The sequence below is a fragment of the Thalia democratica genome, chromosome 1 (genome assembly GCF_965202585.1).
Source record: "Thalia democratica chromosome 1, ktThaDemo2.hap1.1, whole genome shotgun sequence".
Taxonomy (NCBI): Eukaryota; Metazoa; Chordata; class Thaliacea; order Salpida; family Salpidae; genus Thalia; species Thalia democratica.
The window spans coordinates 40,200,778-40,220,064 of NC_139165.1; the positions used below are offsets into that span (position 1 = coordinate 40,200,778).

The 19,287-nt window shown below is 25.9% G+C and overlaps 3 protein-coding genes across 3 annotated transcripts; 2 read left to right on the forward strand and 1 right to left on the reverse strand.

The window, feature by feature from the left end:
- Positions 1–1,050: 1,050 nt before the first annotated feature.
- LOC145849289 (ubiquitin-ribosomal protein eS31 fusion protein-like) lies at positions 1,051–5,602 on the reverse strand. The gene is made up of 5 exons (XM_082954453.1): positions 5,585–5,602; positions 5,298–5,352; positions 4,921–4,975; positions 2,576–2,793; positions 1,051–1,242 (listed from the first exon to the last, which is right to left on the reverse strand). Exons 2-5 carry the CDS (start codon positions 5,343–5,345, stop codon positions 1,093–1,095), a joined length of 471 nt encoding a protein of 156 aa, XP_082810579.1. The 5' UTR covers positions 5,346–5,352; positions 5,585–5,602; the 3' UTR covers positions 1,051–1,092.
- A 4,568-nt stretch (positions 5,603–10,170) lies between these two features.
- Positions 10,171–12,242, forward strand: LOC145835941 (metalloproteinase inhibitor 3-like). Its single transcript, XM_082943715.1, has 5 exons — positions 10,171–10,252; positions 11,160–11,230; positions 11,304–11,415; positions 11,640–11,821; positions 12,066–12,242. The coding sequence occupies exons 1-5, from the start codon at positions 10,171–10,173 to the stop codon at positions 12,240–12,242; spliced, it is 624 nt and encodes a 207-aa protein (XP_082799841.1).
- A 3,928-nt stretch (positions 12,243–16,170) lies between these two features.
- LOC145835952 (uncharacterized) lies at positions 16,171–18,806 on the forward strand. Its single transcript, XM_082943726.1, has 4 exons — positions 16,171–16,252; positions 16,552–16,620; positions 17,464–17,636; positions 18,663–18,806. Exons 1-4 carry the CDS (start codon positions 16,171–16,173, stop codon positions 18,804–18,806), a joined length of 468 nt encoding a protein of 155 aa, XP_082799852.1.
- Positions 18,807–19,287: the final 481 nt, after the last annotated feature.

Genomic DNA, 19,287 nt, shown 5'->3' on the forward strand with positions numbered 1-19,287 from the left:
AAAAATAATCCAAAAAAAGCAGTTTTAACTTAAGCTGTTTTGAACAGAGAAAAAATTCCTTTTGCTGACTTTTGGCAAATACTAAGCAGGTTGAAATCTGAATCATTATAAACCACCAAGTGTTGGAAAATCAAGTTATCTAAACCAGTAGCAGCTGACGCTATAAGAAAAAGTATAAAATAGAATCTGTTATATTTATATTGCTTCAGAGTAAATCGATGTAAATTATATCTTAGTAGAAATAAATGTGTAATTATCTAGCTGGTCAAATCAATTAGTCTTAAGTTTAAAAAAAATAATTTAACTAGAAATGTAGATCAAACGAGGTTATAAATAATCCATTTTACTTGTTATTAATTATATTCAATTTTTATGATAATACCCATAATACTGATTATCTCAATAAGATATTTGATCACTTATTTCAACCCTCCACCTACAAATTACCATCTAAATCAGGGTTTCCCAAACTTTTTTGCTAATGGCCCCTTTTAAAGAGTTTGAAAAAGTAGTGGCCCCTTCAACATATAGATTACTCATAAACTACTATAAAATACACATAAGACCTTTTTTTTTTTTTTGCTCTTCATCTGAAACTCGAGAATATCTAGTGTAAGTTTCAAAACTGCCATAAGATACACATAAGACCTTTTTTTTTTCTCTTCATCTGCAACTCAAGAATGTCTAGTGTAAGTTTCAAGTTATGGCCTCATGGCCCCCCTGTGGCTCCTTTACTGCTCATGGCCCCCCCTCTTCCCCCTTTGCTGCTCATGGCCCCCTGAGTATCTGTCATGACCCCCTAGGGGGCCACTTGGCCCACTTTGGGAAACCCTGATCTAAATTCACATATCAAGGCTAAAATTTGAAACTTAACAGATGTTTACGAAACGTCGATAAGACTAAATTTATATCTATAAACAGTTAGAGATTAATTATTATGTTAGTTTTACCCTACTAATACCACAATATTATCTTTAGAAATGATTATCTATTTCTACTGAATGTATCAACCATCTATCATTTATCTAAGGTTTATTAAAAAAGCATACAAATATCAGACTAAATTTTATTGTCTACAAACAAATAATAAATTTAAGCGGATTTTTCGCCCTCGAACACGTAGGTGAGCCCGCACTTTCCGCAGTACTGCCTGTCGAAGTGCGAGGCCATGAACACGCCGGCGCCGCATTCGGGAAGCGGGCACTCACGCCTGAGGCGGTTGATCTTGCCGTTCTCCTCCACCTGTGTGAATGATTATAGGTTTAGTAGGTTGGCAATATTTCTAAAAAACTCAATTGGATTGAAACGATTTTTGTTCCATTACTTAGATTGTGAAGTTTGTTGAATAAAATTTTAACTAAGAAAAATCAATAAAAACAATATAAAATTATTTTTCAACCTAAGTATTAATTTGGCAATATTGTTAAGATTTAACATGAGTTTAACATGGAGAATTTTATTTATCTAATAATCAACATAATTAAAACTCAAACAAATGACTGGTAACCATAGAAAACCATTACTATTTATTATAATATTTTCAAGGTCAGATTTGCTTTTCAGGTATAACAATTTTGCCCTGATCACCTTTATTGCAGTTACTTATAAAAAGCTGATCACATTAATCTATAAAAATTAGTCCTTAGAATTAACTTCAAACCTAAGTAACTCAAGTGAAATATAATTCTTTGAATCAGGCAGAAAACAATTTTAATAAAAAAAAATTAAAGATAATATTTTAATAATATTACAGTAAGACAGAGCACAGTAACAAGCATGTTTCAAATTTCTATATGTATTTTTTATACTGTTTAAGACAATACAATCAAACTAAAATAAACGAATTTATCATGAAACAGTTAAATTTTTGCTAACAATTATTTATGCTAACAGCTAAATTTTATCAGAATAGTTCGAGTTAAGTTATTATGCATTGCTTAATAACCACATACAGACAATTTAACAACATTATCAGTCTTTAGCTAAAAAATATCATTGTAGTACAAAGTTTTAGCAATATAAATGATAAAAAATGAATATACTTAAATTATAGAAATATTATTTCAAAACAAATGTTTTGATTTATTAAAATCTTATTTGTTTTACTAAGTTAATAACTATTAGCATTAATTAAGAAATAATACTCATACATATCTTTTCATAGCTGGAAATGTATAACAAATTATTGTTAATTATTCTTCATCCTAGTCAAATTGAAAGAAAATACAATTAATTAAGTTTTACAAGTATGAAAATAAAACAAAATAAACAGGTATCAGATAAACAACAAATGTCAAAAAGTTAACTATGAACATATTGTAAAAAGGTATTACATAATAAAATTTAAGATGTGCTAATTCAATCAAACAAATTAGTTCAGATAACTTAAATAACCTCAGAAAGCATTTTAAGCTCATGAGCAAAAATTTAATTGCTTCGTGTCAGACATTTGTTAAACATCATTGGTCATTTTAGTTACAAGAACAAATACTGTATAAATTTGCAGAACAAAAATAGTTTTGACATCTGAATTTCAGTGTGAAAACTTTTTTTAATGTGGAGATAAACAATGTACCTTGTAGAATCTCAAAGTGGCCAGCTTGACCTTGGTGTGCTTGTGCTTGATCTTCTTGGGGGTGGTGTAGTTCTTCTTCTTCCTCTTCTTACCGCCTCCCCTCAGTCTCAGCACCAAGTGAAGGGTGGACTCCTTCTGGATGTTGTAGTCTGACAAGGTCCTGCCATCTTCAAGCTGCTTGCCGGCGAAGATCAAACGCTGCTGGTCTGGTGGGATACCTGTGGTGAATTAATAATAATAATTAATGATCTTCTTGCTATTGAATGCTATTGAAAAACATTGCTATTGATCGCTTTATTTTTGTTAAGTATTGATTCTTAATATTACATTTGAAAACAAATTAAGTTTTCCTACATTTTGAGACATAAACCCAGCCTTAGTATTAACAAGCTATGCAAGTTTATAAAAAAAATAACTAGAAAAATAACTTAAATGATTAAAAATGTAATAACCACAATGAAATTAACTTAAATTCCTTAAAGACGCAACATAACAAAAAGATTAATCCAAATATTTTCTTAAATTGAGGATTCAAAGTCATGAAAAGATTGCATAATATTTAAGAAAAATGTCAACAATTCAGTCAGCCTATAATTAAAAAAAAAAATAGCTGGAGTAAATAGAAATCCTGCATATTGCAGAAATAAAACCTATACTTGGATTTGTATGTATTATAGCTATTTTATAACATTCATCAAAATATTAATACATGTTTTTTTTAGTCAAATAATTTCAAAAACATGGACAAAATAGTTCAATTGTTATGTTATTAATAGCTCAAAGCTAAATTAAGTAAGTATTTAATTACAATAGAATTGATTAGGTATTTAGATTTTAATGGTAAATAATCCACATGCCGCCAACAGCAACTAATATATGATAATTATAAAATTAATTTTTAAGTTTCAGCTAGGTATCTTAATTTTTAGAACCCACTTAAGTAGGATTGTATACAAAAACAGTTTATTTCTAATATGTTTTCTAATAAAAAATATTAAGTTAAAAGTTTGCTAAGCTTGTGAAAATTGAGTAACCAGATCTTAATTAACTGAAGATTTATTTAGATTAAATTGATAGAATGTAGGCTACATATCAGTAAGAATATGACACATATAATATATCACTCAATGGTTCTGTAGCTTAAATTAATTTTGCATAATTCTGGCCAATATTTACACATACAAGTAAAATTGGAATCCGTTATGCCTGACAGTAACTGTTAGATATACAAACTAGTAAGTTGTGGAGAATTTTTAGATAAATACCTTAAAATATACTTTAAACTTTATTGGTGCCAAAGATTTAGAGCTACATGTTCCTCTAAAATTACAATTCTTTGCTTAGTAAATAATATGGAACATTTGGCTACATCAAGGCCATAGGGGGGTGCAACATCCTTACCATAGGAAACCTATTATACGGGCCAAACTTTGACTGGTCAGATTATAGAGAATTATTTGTATTTTCTAAACCAATAAAAAGCAACTTGAAATTAAAAATAAACAACTATATAAAATAAGATCAATTTCAAAAAACATAAACTTATCCCCCTATGGTCTTAAAACAGAAGCCTGCACATTTATTGGTATTAAACTATCTTAAATTTTATGTGGGTACAACCACTTCTAATTACTATTTATATATATACCAAATCATTTATAATATGTTAATTAGATAGTTAATTTCTAATAATAAATAAAGTTACCATGAAAATTATTTCTTTAATATATCTTTAATAACTAAAATTTTCAAGTTAAACACCTAATGATAATAAAAATAGAACTAGGGATAATTGATTTAAGAAAAATTATACTCAGTAATGAAACCAATTTCATAAAAATTACTTTTCTGACTAATGAATTCGCTCAAATTTAAGTATAAAAATAAAATAGAAAAATCCTTCATATACATTAGAATAACATTAAAATAAAACCAAAATGTATATAATATTATGTGGTAAAATGGCTTACTATGTTTTAAACTTTAATTTTAACAAAGAAAAAGTAATTCTTTTGAGATAACTACCATCTTCCATAAACAAGAATGATTTTTTGATATATAAAACTAATGATAAAACTAATGTAAAATAAACATGACTATAGTCTTATATCTGAAATTGTGTACTGATAATTATTATTGCTCATTTCTATATTGAACCATTCAAAACTGACATTTCAAAATTTTAATTTCAATCACTAACATTAATAACCACTTAATAGATAAAATTATAGTTGGATTTTATAAGTAATAATTAGATAGTATTTCAATACCACCAATATTTAGAACCACCTTAAAAGCTATATATTTAAGTGGCATATAGAAAATATTAATAAATAAATGCTAACCTTCTTTGTCTTGGATCTTGGCTTTGACATTTTCAATGGTGTCTGAGGCCTCAACCTGAAAAAATTAAAACAAATAATACTTTGTTGTAAAAATTAATTTAATTGCTTATAATTTAATGTGCACTCAGTATGGAAATAACTTGGTTTTTAAGCATTGAGCTGTCACACTCTAGTTAGGTGTCCTAAGTAATGGTCATCATTGTGCACAGAAAATACATTTGAAAGTAAAAAGTTACAAAAATATTCATCTAAAACAGATTTATTCTTATTTTAATTATACTTACAATACTTAAAACTAAATATTATAAAAATTAATTTTTAGATGGCAAAATATGAACAAGAATACTTTTAAGCTTTCAACTAATTCTTATACTTACCTCAAGAGTAATGGTCTTGCCAGTTAAAGTTTTCACAAAAATTTGCATTCTAAATCTGAAAAAAAGAGTGTCATCATTAGCAGAGAAAAGCAATAAAATATGCTTCTCACCATCTACCTAGACAATCAAAATACCTTATGTAGACTAACATATCTTTCTAAATAGCATCTTGACTGTATTATACTACATTATTCAAGTTTGAATTTTTTTATAAAAAATTATGCAAATTTTACATTTAAACCACTATATACAGCACTTTTAAAATTATGTACATTTTGTGTACTTACTTCAGTGTGAGGGTGTTTAAGAAATTACATGTAAGTAAACAGAGAAATGAGATGATAAAACTAAAATGCCTTTTAGCTAAAAAGGCTTTTTACTTGTAAGCAGTTCCCAGTAGGTACTACCTACAAAACAGTCTTGCACTTATGACAAAATAATTAAAATAATAATATAAAATAATCTTTAAAACAAATTACAAAATAAGGATAGAAAATTAAAACTAAGCACTTTAAAATTTTCAGGTTTTTTGCTTTGGTAGATTCAGTAATACAAAAACTAATTTAAAACTACGTTTTTATTAATTATTATTTTCTACTTCAAAAAGTTTGGTCACTCTTTGAATCTTTTTTTTTTTCTTATAGGACTATGATAGATCTAAACTTCGACCCTTGGTGCAAAATTGTTAAAGTTAAGTGATTAAAGTTTATTAAGTGACAGTTTAAGTTAAGTTTCTTTTTTTATTCTATGCTAAGCATATTTTTTAAGGGTCAAAATTGCACGAGTGCAAAAAATTGTACAAAAATACTACTTTTGCACGAAAAGACAAAATTGCATGAAGACAATTTTGCACCAAGGGTCGATTTTGCACGAGTTAAAATTTTTCACGGACGAACATTTTTGCACGAGAGTAAAAAATCAAGAAAAAAAATCAATAAAAACCAAAAAAAATGAACTATCAGATATCAAAATTAATAAATAGAAAAATTAAATTGATAAAAGAAAGACTAACAAAAAATAAAGTGACCGACCGAGGATAAGGGTTAGGGTAACAGTAATAAAAAAAAGCCTAAATTAGAAAAAAAAATTCAACCCGTGCAAAAATATCTCCCTGCAAGATTGTCTGCTCGTGCAAAATTGTCTTCGTGCAATTTTATCCCCTCGTGAAAAAGTATCTTGGTGATTTTTTTTGACGTTTAAGTAGCACAAGTAATACAAAAAAAAATTATTAGTGTGAGTGTTGAGTTTTCACATTATAGTATATTAATAAACTACCCTTATAACTAACAATAAAGTCAAACGAAAACAAGTTATACAGTAATCAACAAAGCACCCAATTTAAATCGTCCTAGACAATTTACGTCCAAGACAAGACGTTTAAAGGTATTCGGTGGATGTGCGACTGAATAACAGGAAGGTTTTTCTTGCAACAGGTCCTAAGACTAAATATTGTAAGCGTCTTTTTGTCGTTCAATAAACAATAATAATTAAACTTTTTCAAATTATAACAGAGTTCTCAATATGTATCTACACATTAATTGAATGTGAATATTACATAATCTAAAGTAGTAGTTTCTAACGTTTTATTCGGTTAGGGAAAACCTTCAGCCAAGTAACCATTACGTAGGTTGGACACAAGATAGTTACATAGAAGAAAATTTAATTATTCGTTTTAAAACCACATGCAACCTTTTTTCAGAATTGCATGTTCAGATGAAAATTACAAACTTGGAGCTGAAAAATAAAGTGATGAAATTTTCACAATCGTTTTAAGGACTCATTAGAAATTACAGTAGTCAAATCGATTAAGTTCTACAATTCCTCATTCACTGACGATATCTTAATCAACTCGCAGGGATTGATTTCAAACGTCTCAGTTTTTTTTTTAACATCTCGGTTCGGGGACTCTACTGAACTCATTTCAAAGAAACAGTGTTCAACGGGATCCGTCGTCAGTCAATTTTAGGAAATCAGTTCATGTGGAGATAGTTCTGGGAATTTGGATTGTGCTGGAACGATGAAACAAAGTCATTAGTCTAATGAACGCAGCTTAAACTCGAGTTTCAGCTCTTATATACATAACTTCAAGTAAAGTTTCATATATGTGGTTTCAACTTCATGTGTATATTCAGTTAAGGTTTCTAATTTAGAATCAGATTCCACTTCTACGGGAGTGAACAGTTGTATGAAAAAAAAAACTTAGGAGAAACAACATTTTTTACACAAGACCTGAAACTCTGTTGGTGCAGAAGATTTTAGTGAAAAAAAAAAGATGTTTTTAAAGTTATTATTTAATTTTTACACTTATTATATACTTACAGTATACTTCAAGTGTCATAGTTTAAAGGAGTAATTTTTATTTAGTGTTTTAATTTAGCTCGAAGTAAATAAATTTATTTATTTCTAAAACTATTGCAACTGTATTGTCAATAATTGTCCTTGTAACAGCTATAAATCAATTAACAAAACTAGTGCAATATAAATAAGTAAATGTTGAGTTTACCCTGCTGTTGTACAAATAAAATTTACAGTAAAAATAAGCGACAAAGTTTTGTTCACTATAAAGTCTGGCTTTAATGCAGTTTATTTATACAGGTCGAATGTATTTTTAGAAACTTTTATTTTTACAACAGCTTAGGTAAATTTAACATTTTTTATTTGTTTTGCACTAGTTTTGTTTGCTTTGTTAACACATCAAAACCGACAAAACATCAACCTAAAAGAAAAACAATTTTACGCATAAAAGCTAAACAACTTCCAAAGGTCTATTTGATGTTAAAGCGGGATGTTAATGTTTTGTTAACGTAAAGCTAAATTTTGTAATAATTTTTGATGTAAAATAACAAAACTAAAATTTAAAAAAGTTATGTCAAATATTTTCAGCATTATTAAGTAACATTCTATTAGTGCACCAGCCTTATTTTACACATACTGTTATTTTATGAACGTTTCAAGTAAATAAAAGTTATCATTAAGTCATTTTTTAAGCGTTTTTTACGAAAAACAATCAGCTTAAGGGCTGAAAACTGAACTAAGTTGTAATATTTTTATATTAAGCAAAACATCACTGCTTCATTTTGGTGTTAGAACTGTCTTTGGAAAACTTAAAAAAATTAAAACTTAAAGAAAAAAGCTCATCATTATTGTACGATAACAAGTAGTGCACGATAACCGAAAGATCTGCCTATGCACTAGGTACTTATACTATATTGATGAGCGACATGTGTTTTACGGATAAATAGTTTATTTGATATAAATAAAAGGTAAATTACTTGAGTATGTTTTTTCTTTAAGTTCAGTATTTTCTGTAACAAAAAAGCATTTTCCACTTGAAATATATACACTAAGCAAAACAGTAATGCTTTTCTTAAAAACCTTCAAAACAAGAGTTTTTTTTGGTAAGTTCATGAAAAAAGCTTTAACTACTTGTACAAATATAATTAAATGTAATATAAAATCTTTATACAAAATAAGAGTTTTCTAATACTGCATTTGCAAACTACACATCTTAGCTTAATTTACGAAATAAAAAAATAGTTAGTTGACAAAAGTTTATTATAGCTTTAAGTACAAGTAAAATCATGAATACTATAAGGTTTTGTAAACGCTTATGATAATTTAATAACAATATATGCTGAACTTTTTTTAAAGTTATAAAGATGTAAGTAAAATATTAAAAAGTGTTATAATCATTATGAGGAAAAAATAAATATTGAATTAAGTTTGAATCAATTGTTTCTAATTTCAGTTTTATAGTAATTTTTGCTTAAGCATATTGTTGAAAAAAATCTAAAAATATATGATGCGCTTTTGTTTTATTACACTGATAATTCATCATGTAGGTTACAAAAAAATTTTATTGTAAATGTTTGCTTACCTTTGTACACACTTAACAAATTGCAATTTTTGAGAGATAAACTTGTTGTGTACATACACGCAATCGCTTTTATTTCAATATTATTTCATTATAGTACATCAAACATATTAAGTTCAACATGTTTCGTAAAATAATGAAAAATATCTTATTAGTTATTTTTTAAAGAGTGGAGGTTTCATTTTTCAGTTATTTAGTAATAAAATAATAATGATGACTGTTATCAAGTAAATATTAAAACTTGCAATTATGTCGTGTTATTACGTCATAAGAGATAAAGTGTAGTGTAGTAGATAAAAAATAATAAAAAGTTAATTTAAACTAACTAGGTCAAATGTTTTTGAAAACTTAGTTTACTGAAAACTTTAACTTTATTTTCAAAAAGACATATTTTTTAGTTATGTAAACAGCAAACCAGCATTATTTATACAATATTGATTAAAACAACTAAAGTTTATGACATACAAAGCTAAAAATTTAACATTAGAAATATATAAACTTGTACATCATTTAAAGAGTTTATATTTTTAAACAAAATAAAACAATAAAATGCCAGGTATTTTGATAAATGTTGGAAACTTTTCTAAAAGCATTTTATAATCTGTTTACAAATTAAGTTGAGGGATACATAATAATTCCAATAGATATTTGTTTGGTTAGTAAACATGTCAAGTTTAGTGATAATTCTATGTATTTATTTTGATTAAATTCTAAAATCCTACACTTTTTATAAGAAATGTTTATTAAACTCTGTACATGATAAGCTACTTGCCTTTTTCACATTTTTTTCTACTAATAATATAAATATGTATATAAGACATCCCAGTGTCGTTAAAGTATACTGTTAGTAATATTTGTAAATAATTTCCACATGAAAAAAAAAGTGCTGAACCTAATTTGCAACTTGTAACTTTTCAGATTTGTAAGTTTAAACGATCAGTGACTTATATCTAATCAGCAATGAATCTTAATGTAAAGTTCTTATTAGCGCTTACCATTATGACGATTTATTACGTCATAACAGAAGCTTGTCAATGTTCATACGTTCACCCACAAGATAGATTCTGCATGTCTGATTTTTGTTAGTTTTTTTGCAATTAAACCAAATATGTATTTAACAATTTAAGTTATAAATATTAGTTTATGTAACGAGCACAAGAGTTTGGTAACTTTAGGTTTAAAGTTATATTACAAATTAAGTTCTTGTGAACAAAAAACTTATTGACTTTTTATATTTTTATACTTAAAACTTTTATTGTAGTTGATGTATGTTATATAAAATATAAAATGGTAGTTATTTAAAGTTTTTATAAGTTTATTTTCATGTTTTTTAAATAAAGAAAAACTAAATTGAATTTATGCTAGATGTTTAAGTATGCTGTTTTAATATTTACATCATCATTTTAAGTTTAATTCTTTTAAGAGAACAAAAGGATTCAATGTTAGCAAGGAGTGCTTCTCTCTTATTATAAATATAGACATTTAAGTTTTTTTTTTGTACTTATAAACAAAAATAAGTTTTTTTTGTAAGTAATTAAAACTTTTATCTTAAATGAAAACTGATTTTAATATAATTTTATTTAAAACCAGCTGTCGGCATAAAAATAAAAAGAATTGATCAAGTCACGGTACTAAACAACGGTCGAAGATTTTTAAACACACCAGGTTTGAATACTTTATAGTTTATTTATTCAATTTTAATTAAAAATTCTCCATTTTTTAAAAAAGCTTAAAGTTTGGGAAAGTTAAGTTTTTTCTTGCAAGTTAAAGTTTATAAAATATGTGAGATCAAATAGTTATAAGCGTTTTTAAGCAAGCGGTAAAAATTATAGTACGTACTTGTTTTACTTTTTAGATAAATGGGTATCAATGGAACTTCACAAAAATTCTTTTAATTAAAATTCTTTTGAGTAAAAATAATAGAAAAACCACTAGAACTTTTAAATTTCTATTAGCTTGTTAAAATTAACTAAAAAATCTATTTTCAGTTGGTTTTGGTTCTGCAAAAAATCTACAGAGTTATCCTCAGGAAATTAGATACACTGCAGTAGTTAAAGAGGTTAGTAACAAAAATAAACTGCAGAAGTTTGTTGGGCGTAATTTATACAAGCTAACTTCTTTTTACATTATAGGTTTTTAAACAAAAAGGTGAAAGCATTAGGAAAGGAAAAACATTTATTTACACGCCAAAGTTTACCGGATGTGACGTCAGTTTGAGTGCTGGTGAATACTACATCATAACTGGTAAGTACCAACTGTGCGGCTATACAGTTTTTACTAATTAAAAAAAACCCATGTACTACCAAAAAAGCATTTTTCGTTTAAACTCAAACAATATTTTCATCAAGAAAAGTATGACATTAATAACTTTTTGTTGAGGGAAAATTACAATAGTTTAAATAAAGTATTAGTAATTTACTGAATACTCGTACAAAGCTACAGTTTACTCATGAACAAAAATTTTTCAGGACAACTAGACTCAGGCAGGTTGTTTATACCGTCTTGTACTGAGGTGGTACATTTTCCTCGTAACGCAAACAACGAACATACAAAGAAGCAGTTGCAAAGGCAGGAACTCTACAAGTATAAGTACAATCTGGCCTGCGGTAAATGCAGCTTTTGTTGGGAGGAGGAATGTTATCAGATCCCTGTTTGTTTGTTTATTTATTTATTGTCGGAATGAAGTTTTAGTTATCAAAAACCTTTAACTAAAATCCTAAAAAAATTTGCTACTTGATTTTTTTTTCCTTAGTATTTGTGTTAATTCAAAGACTACCACGTTATATTACAAAAATATTATATGTGATAAACTTTTAAAAGTTTTTTACATCTAACTTGTTTAAGACAACATGTAACTTTACAATAAAACAGAAAAAACTTTAAAATATACACAGAAAAGAAAGAGACCAAAAAACCAGTGTAGGTTACCGATAAAATGGAACAAAAAATGGAGAAAGTCGCTAGACAGTGTTTGTTTACCGAAATCAAATGGACGTTGCAGCAGAAAAGATCTAGATAATATCAAAGTTATAGATTCAGTTTGTCTTAGAAGAAAGTACAAATGCTTTTAACGTCTATGATATATTGTTCTACTTAGTTATCTTTCTGATTGTTTTATTTAAAATATATGTTTTTAGTAGTTTTAGTCTACATTCTTGTATTTTTTATAAGTTGCTATATAAATAAAGGTTTTAACTGTTTGCATTATGATTTAAAAGTACAATTATACATTTTTGTTCTAAAAATATATTTTTGGTTATTTTTTTAACATATAAACTTATTTATATCTATGCTTTCGTTTTGTAATGCTTGTCTCGTTGTAAAAGAATAAAAAATAAAACTCAAAAATATTATCGTTGTAATAATCGATAGAAGTATTAAGAGTTTATAAAAAACAGAAAAATGATAAAGTATTTGACACGCTTGACGGTAATAATTTTTTAAATTAAAAAATTATGATGTTTAGAGTTTTCAAGTATTGATAAAAGAAATATATTGCTTTTGTTTATTAAGCAAAAATACTGCATAAATATTTTTTGTAGATGTTGTTTAAAACTCAACTATATATATATACCAGTTAAACTAACAGTTTCAAAACAAAAAAGTTGTCTTGTAAATGAAAACTTTATATTTAAATTATTCGATAGTAGAACATATCGTAGCAAAAGTAAAACAATTTTATTAAAAAAATATACCAAAAAATCTAACTAAAGGTTTCCTAAAATATATACAATTATTCGGTAAAAAATCTCAAATATGTGAATTACTTTTTAACAACATTTGTAACAAAATATATAAAATTCAATAACGAAACAATTGTGGTAGTTTAACTATTTTTTAAGTTTCTTGAAGTAAAAATATTAAAATTATATTTTGCAATAATGATCTAATAAAATTTTCTAAATGTTAAACTTAAGCAAAAAATTCAAAAAAACAATGCAAGAACTTTATTCGAGTACAAATGTACTAGGTAAAGATTAAAGATATTCTTGTAACACATACAAAAAAAGCAGAAAATTCTTATGGATCTTTTCGAAAATTAAACGCAACCAATATCAAAACTTAATTTTTAATTTTTGTATTGCGAAGAGTTTTCCGAAATAAATCTTTAATTTGTATAAAGTTCTAACTTTTATTGTTTTTTATAAATTAAAAAAAAAAAAAATTGATTTTGTGTTACAGTTAGTTGAAAAAAGTCGGTAAAAATATAGCACTGTGTGAAAAAATGCCACTTATTATAAAATATAAATACTCTTTATGAGTTAAATTCTTTTTAACAAAATTATTGAGTCCTATCATCAAAACAGTACAAAGAAAATAGTTTTTGTCTCTGTAAAAAAAGTTGTGGCGATTAAATATTTTTAGTTGAATAAAAAAAAAATACAGCAAATATATAACTGAGTATGTGACCTTTAAACATATTTTATTTTATCGCATTGATTACCTTTGGTAAATAAAGCACTTACGCTGAAATAGATACAAGAACACTCTAGTAGGCCATGCAAATAGATAAATTAGTACAAAAGTTATTGAAAAGAAGCTTCAAATGAAAGCTGTTAAACAGCTACGTTTCAACATTAAGTATTTCACAATTGATAAACTTAATTGTTTTAGAAAGTTCTCAGTATTCGGTTAAGTAATTGTGTTTCTCAAAATGTATTTTAAGTTAATGATGTTAAAAAACTATGATACAACTTATTTTAAATTACTCATGCAGATAACTTTTTATAATTGAATTAGTTTTCAAAAAGTAACGTATTTTCTTTGCTAATTTTTTCTTTGCATTTTTGCAAGTAAACATTCTACTGAATACAAATCTCTGTTCTGATACTTTACTTTAAGACTTGAAAACTACTTGTATTAAATTCCTACATTTTAAGCTTACTTATTTCATGTAACAAAAAAAATACTTAGAAGATAGCAGCAAAATAGTCAATAAGTGTTTAAGTTTTTTTTTTCATAAAAAAACATGAGAAAATAAGTATTAGATTTTGAAAATCTGTTTGTATCGTTTGTTATTTGACAATAATTTTATTAAATTTTCAGTATGATAAAAAATCGTTATTACTCTGAGAAGCCCTGTAAAAACATGACAAGTTCAAGTTATGAATCATACGTTTAAAAACAATCTTCAGTTTTAATAAGCTTTTTAATTAATATTGTGTAAACTATAAGCTCTAACCTTTCGTAAAATATTTTCTTATAAATTTTTAGTATGTTTATTGAAAACTTTGCTTAGTAAAAAGTAATATAAGCATAACATAAGTAAACTATTACATTTTAATTTGTTCTACAAACCTTAATATACATTTATTTCAAACAATTAAATTATAATAAAAATATTTAAAAAAAGAACCGAGAGTAGATCTAAGTTTTATTTCATAAGTTTTGATATAGCAATTTAAAAACAAACATCATTTAGTAAAACAGTTTAAATTCGCTGTATAAACTGTATTACAAACTTTATACAAAACTTTAACTGAAGATAAAAGTTTCCAAATTATGTTAAATAAACTAAAATATAGAGAAAAATGTAACTTTTTCCATTTAACTCACAAAGTATGATAAAGCATGTGTATGTTAAGCAACCGAATGTTAATTAAAACTGTTAAAAGTATCAACTTACAATACTTCAAAGTTCTATATTTATGACAGTTTAAAAAACAGTATAATTTATCTACAGCAACACTTTTAAAAATGTTTAAGTATTAATAAGTACATTTGTATATAAATCAAAACTTTGAGTTTAATTTTTAATAAAATACTTACTTTTAAACCAGACCAAAACAAAAATAACAAAAAAACATAATTCACAAAGGTTGACGGTTTAAACTTGTATTAAGTATTTGTTCCACTCTACAATTTTATAAGTTTGTTTAAAAAATTTTATTTCTGTTCAAAGTACTAATATAAACAATATTTTTATTACTTTTAATGAATAAAATGCTTTGGTAAAGATTAAAATGTTTTAGTTTTATAAAATTACAAACAATATTGATTGAAACCAAGTTTATAATACTTCGACTAAATACACAATAATTTTATGTTTTTTTATCCTTAGCATTTGTGATGTTGAAAAATGTTAAAGTACAAAAGTGTACAAAAATGTAAAAATACAAAGTTAAAGTAATTTTTGAGTAATTTATTTTCAATTGTCTAGTTTTATTAAAGTTTTCTAAAATCCTAGTACAATTAGTCAACTACTAAAAACTTTTACATAAACTAAGATTTTTGTCATTACTTACCGTTAAACTACAGAATAAGTAATAAATATTGTGTTTTAATTAACTAGGTGAAATGTTATAGTTTTTGAAAACTTAGTTTACTGTAAATTCTTATCACTTTGTGTTTTACCAAAAATAAACAAAAGCCAGACATATTATCAGCTATGTAAACAGCGATCCAGCTTTATATAAATATTATTAGTAAAAAATTAACCCTTGAATCTAAAAAGGTAAAAGTTTAACATAAGAAACATTCGTTGGTTAAAAAAATATAAACTTGTAAATAAATTAAAAAAACTATTAGTTTAAATAAAAAATAGTAGATTAAGTTAATATGTATACAATATATAATACATATATTATTTCATTTAAAGAATATAAACTGACGGATACATAAACGTTTTAATCGATATTTGTTTGGTTAACAAACATGTCAGGTTTGATGTTAACTATAAGTTATTGTGTTGATCTAATTTTAAAAACGGATATACTCTATTATAAATGTTTATTTACCTCTGTACATAGTTGAATACCTGCCTTTTTCACAAAAAAATATATTACAAATATATATAAGGTTCATTTCAATGCGGTTTAAATACATACATTGGTAATATTATTCATGCATATTGTCTATATTAAAAAGTATCATAAATTGTTACTTTTTCAATTTGCACTAAACATTTTAATTTTTCTTTTTTATAGTTTTTAATCATCCGTTACCGGTATCTTATAAGCTATGAATCTTAATGTCAAGTTCATATTATCACTTACGATTATGACATTTTATTACGTCATAACAGAAGCTTGTCAATGTTCTTACGTTCACCCACAAGATAAATTCTGCATGTCTGATTTTTGTTAGTTTTTTTCCTAGTTATTATTGCGTTTAAATCATTTGTATATTTAATTAACATTTAAGTATATCTGAAAAAAATCTAAAGTTTGTTCAAGTAACAAGTACATAAATTTAATGACTTGGAGGTAAAAAGTTTGTTAGTAGCTATTTGTATATTTTTTAAAAAGGATTATTTAAAACTAGTTTTCCATGTAATAATAAAATAATTGGTTGCAAAAAATACTTTATGATCTTGTACAAACAGTTGTTCATGTCTTAAATTCATAAAGCACTTTTTAAATAAATGTTATTTTCTAACAGGTGTTCATGTTCAAGTAGAAAATTCGGCTAAAGTGAACTTTGTTAATAGAAAAAAGACTATTGCTCCAGGTATAAAAATCCTGATTACTTGCCATTGTTTTTTTTTCAATTTTAGGATTTTGATTATTTTTCTTTTTTTGTAGAGAAAGTATCGTAAAGTTTAAAAATCATAATTTTATTTATTAGTTAATTTAACGTATAAAGAAAAAAAAAACAATTTTGTTTTGAATTAAAATTTTTTGTTTGTTGGGATTAGAGTATTTTACTTAAAAACTAGAATATATTACACAGTATAACTTTAAAACTAGTTTATTAAATTAACTTGAATGTGCAATTTTTGAAAAAGAGCCTAATGACCTTACGTAAAAACAAAAGTGCACAAACAAAAATTTTAAATTAAAACTAAAGCTTTTTTTTTAGTTAGTTTTAGTGGAAAAAGACTTGAATCTTATGAATATCCTCATGAAATTGAATACACAGTAGAAATACTAGAGGTTAGTTATTAAAAATTCTATTTTGAAAATAATGCAATAAAATAATAACTTATGCAGATTTTCAAACAAAAAGGTGTTAGTATTCAACTAGGAATGGGTTATATTTACACTCCAAAAAGTGTTGGCTGTGGCCTTTATTTAAAAATTGGCAAAAAATATATTGTGTGTGGTAAGTATTTTTTATTAAGATATCTTAAATGTATTCTATTTAACTTCAGTAAATTTTATAAAAAAGTTAACTTTGGATATTGTTTCTAAACTCATTTTTTTTCAAAATTTTTCTTATTTAAAAATTACTGTTTAATTATAATTTAAATTTTTTTAATGTCTAAAAATCGCGTATGAGTAAATTTAAAACTCACAAATAACTAAACTAAAACAAAACTTTAACTGAATCAAATTTATAATTATTTTAAAGGTAAAGTAGATAGAGGCAGGCTGTACACACCAGTTTGCACTGAAGTATTAAAAATGCCACAAGAAATACAGTTTGAACAGGAAAAACAGCAAATAAATAACTACCGGCACAGATACGCTCGGGCGTGCGGTAAATGCAGCTTCTGTTCGAAGTACGAATGCTATCAAACCCCTGTTAGTTTTTTATCTTAAATAAAATTTAAGCATTTTTTTCTTTTTTAAATTTATTATTGTTTTTTACTGCCGAATGTAGTTAGATTGGGAACGGGTCAAAATTGCACGAGACAAAATTACACGAGGTTACTGAATTGCACGAGGGGACAAATTTGAACGAAGACAATTTTGCACCAAGGGTCAACTTTTCATAAGCTAAAATTTGCACGGAGTGTTATTTTTGAACAATAGAAAAAAATAAAAATAAAATACATAAAAAAAAAAAAATAAAAGATAGAAATTGATTAGAAAAAAATTTAAAGTTACTGACCGAGGGTAAGGGTTACGGGTAAGAGTGACAGTAAAAAAAAAACAATTAATATAAAAAAAAAAAAAATGAATAAATAAAAATTAATTAATTAAAAGGAAAAAATAAGCTACCGACCGATGGTAAGGGTTAGAGGTAACAGTGATGGTAAAAAATAAACTAATTAAAAAAAAAATAACTAATAAAAAAGAAAAGAACATAACTTACCGATTGAGGGTAAGGGTGAGGGGTTACAGTTATAATAAAATAAAAGAAATAAAAAAACAACTAATATAAAAAAAAAAATTAAAAAAAAAACTCAACCCGTGCAAAAATGTCTCCGTGCAAAATTTTCTGCTCGTGCAAAAGAGTCTTCGTGCAATTTAGTCCCCTCGTGCAAAAGTGTCTTCGTGCAAAAGTATTTTCGTGCAGTTTTGTATGCTTGTGCAAATTTGACACCTACCCAGTTAGAATCGTTTAAAAATATCAAAGTTTGTTTTTATGTCTTTTTATTCAAAACACTAGTGCAGAGTTGGTAAAATGCTAATAGTTACTATGCCAATTCAGCAATGAAGCGTATAAACTTTGGTTTGTTTTAAGTAAGTAATTTCACGCTTGAGTAAACAAAGCAGAGCTTTTTAACATGTCTGCACTAGTGTAACAAAAAATTTTAAAAGTAGTACTATACACTATAGAGTTTATCCTTTTTTGCATTTAGTTTACCGAAAATGAGTTTCTAGAAACGGAGAAGATCAAAACATCAGTGCAGGATACCAAGAAAATGGGACAAATGGAGCAGAAAAGCACTAGACAGTGTTTGTTTACCAAAACCTAATGGGCATTGCAGCAGAAGAGAGGTGTTGAAAACTCAACCACAACCTTAAAAATAACATTAACTGGATGATGTTATTTTTACGTAATTACTTTATATTACTTCTGTTATTTAACTTTCCATTGTACCCATGTTTACAATATAAATTTTGTGCTTTTATTTTTTTTACAGTTTTATATGTAAGCAGTGACAAGAGTTAAAGATAATATACTGTTGTAATGTTTCAATAAACTTTGTCCAATAGTAAACTCGTATTTTTTATTACAGTTTACTCTATTTCTTTTCTTTTAAAATAATATTTAGCTAGGGTTCTAGTTTTCACCGTGCATTTAGAAATTTAAAAATAGCCAACAAAGTTAAGGGTAATCTAAACTACTGTTATTGTTAAGTTAACATGATTTTTATTTTTATATAAAACGAATTCGCTCAGAAAACTAGCTGAAAATACGATTAAAGTTTAAATTGTTTTTCACTAAACAAACATTAAGTCGGACTTTAAAGTAAACATAGTATACGTTTAAATTCACGAAATA